This window comes from Pygoscelis adeliae, unplaced genomic scaffold, assembly GCF_000699105.1.
Source record: "Pygoscelis adeliae isolate BGI_AS28 unplaced genomic scaffold, ASM69910v1 Scaffold63, whole genome shotgun sequence".
NCBI classification, from domain to species: Eukaryota; Metazoa; Chordata; class Aves; order Sphenisciformes; family Spheniscidae; genus Pygoscelis; species Pygoscelis adeliae.
Genome location: NW_008824414.1, coordinates 517609 through 519256, shown reverse-complemented (window position 1 = coordinate 519256; position 1648 = coordinate 517609). Strand labels below are relative to the sequence as shown.

Here is a 1648-nt window from a genome sequence, read left to right as displayed (position 1 = left end):
CTGAAGCTTGGCCTCGGGGACCGGGCAGCCATCTTCCGGGAGAAGGACTATGATAGCCTCTCCCAGCCCAGCTTCTTCGACAGGTTCATTAGGTGGATATGTTAAATGAAGGGAGTGCACATTCCTCCTCTCACCAGTATGCATACCCCTGATATTACCTGTTTCATTTTCTCCCCTCTGTATGGTTGCTAGCAACTCTGAGCTGACCCAGAACCAGCTGCCCTCTGGGTCCTCCTTTCTAGCCAAAATCCAGAGCTCATTTTCTTTTAATTTTCATGATGAAAAGTTGTGTATCTTACATTTATGGTGCTAATTAAAACCAAGATCAAAGCAGGATACAGAGCCATATGATGTACTTCTCTAAAGCTTTACACACACTAAGCCATGCCTTGCATACATACTGTAATCCTAGGAGGGCTTGTCAGAGAAACGAGAAACCTTTCCAGTGTAGTAGGACAAATTATCATCTCTAGTTTTCAAAAACTCTCAATATCCCTCAACATCCTGTGAGGAGCTTTACAGTTGTGACATCCCCTGTTCTTTAGCAAACCCTTTTCCAGATTATCTCACCTTTTTTGTTCTCTCGATACTTCTGCCCTGAGAGAACCGAGTAAGTTTATGACACATCACATGCTGTTTGAAACGGTCAGCGACTTGCTTTCCTTTTGCATGGCCCTTGGTGGCTTGCTCCTCTTTCCCAGGAGCAATGGGATGGTGAGAGGTTTTGCTGCCTTCTACAGTTGTCTGCAGATGCTCCTTTTGGGGCTCTATCTATCCTAAATTTCACAGATCATCTTCAAGATCTTCATTTTCCTGTGGGCTATATCTCCCTTGCTTCCTTCTGCCATTCCGACCTTCATCAGAACCTGTTCACTTATTACTGCACCCAAAATCCTGGCTGAGAGGGGCAGCATGCCTCCCAGCATCTCACAAAATACTGGGCAGCTACCCAAGCTGCCTCCCTGTCATCCTAATGTGCTCAAAGCAACCATGGTGCCTTCTTCCCACCAGTATCTGCTGAGCAATGCCCAGATTTGAACTTGAATTGTGCTGTCTGCAAAAATAAACAAACTCTTTTCACCCTATCCTGAAAAAGCCTCTTTATTCTGTAGTTTGTCTGGGGTTTTTTAATTATTTTTATGAGCAGCTGATTCTCCTGGTGCTAAGCTGGTACGTCCAGGCAAGTTCGTATTTTGCCTCTCCTTGCAAATGCTGGAGCACAAGGCCAGGGGTCCCTGCAGCACAGGGGTCACGGCGCACCGCTGAGGACCTGAAGGACTGCAGGATGCTGATGGGGCCCATCCAGCTCTCCCCATTGTCTGCAGCAGTCCCCTTGCAGACCTGTTCCTCTGCCCCATGGCCCCGCACCCCCCTAGTGCCCATCAGACTGTGGTCTCTCAGCATGACAAAGACCATGTCTTCATTCCTCTCCTACTTCATCTTCCTCACCTGTTCATGGGTGAGGAGAACAGGGGTCCTCAGGTGCCCCTCTTTGAGGGGGGCTGTGCCTTTCCCCACCATGAAGATGGTATTGCACCTGAGTCAGGTTTTCCCCATGCTTTCTTCAGCCCCTCTTGCATCCAACGCTTGTGTGTCTCAAGCCAGGACAGTGGGGCAGGGAAACCCTCCAAGGACAGGGGCATTTCTG

General features: G+C 48.7%; 1 protein-coding gene across 1 annotated transcript in view; it reads left to right on the top strand.

Annotated features, from left to right (window-relative positions):
* Positions 1-105, top strand: part of LOC103914217 (collagen alpha-2(VI) chain-like) — a 1285-nt gene extending 1180 nt beyond the window's left edge. Inside the window, exon 3 of the mRNA XM_009320832.1 lies at positions 2-105. Coding sequence (XP_009319107.1) covers positions 2-105 — 104 coding nt within the window. The remainder of the gene's footprint in view (position 1) is intronic.
* Positions 106-1648: the final 1543 nt, after the last annotated feature.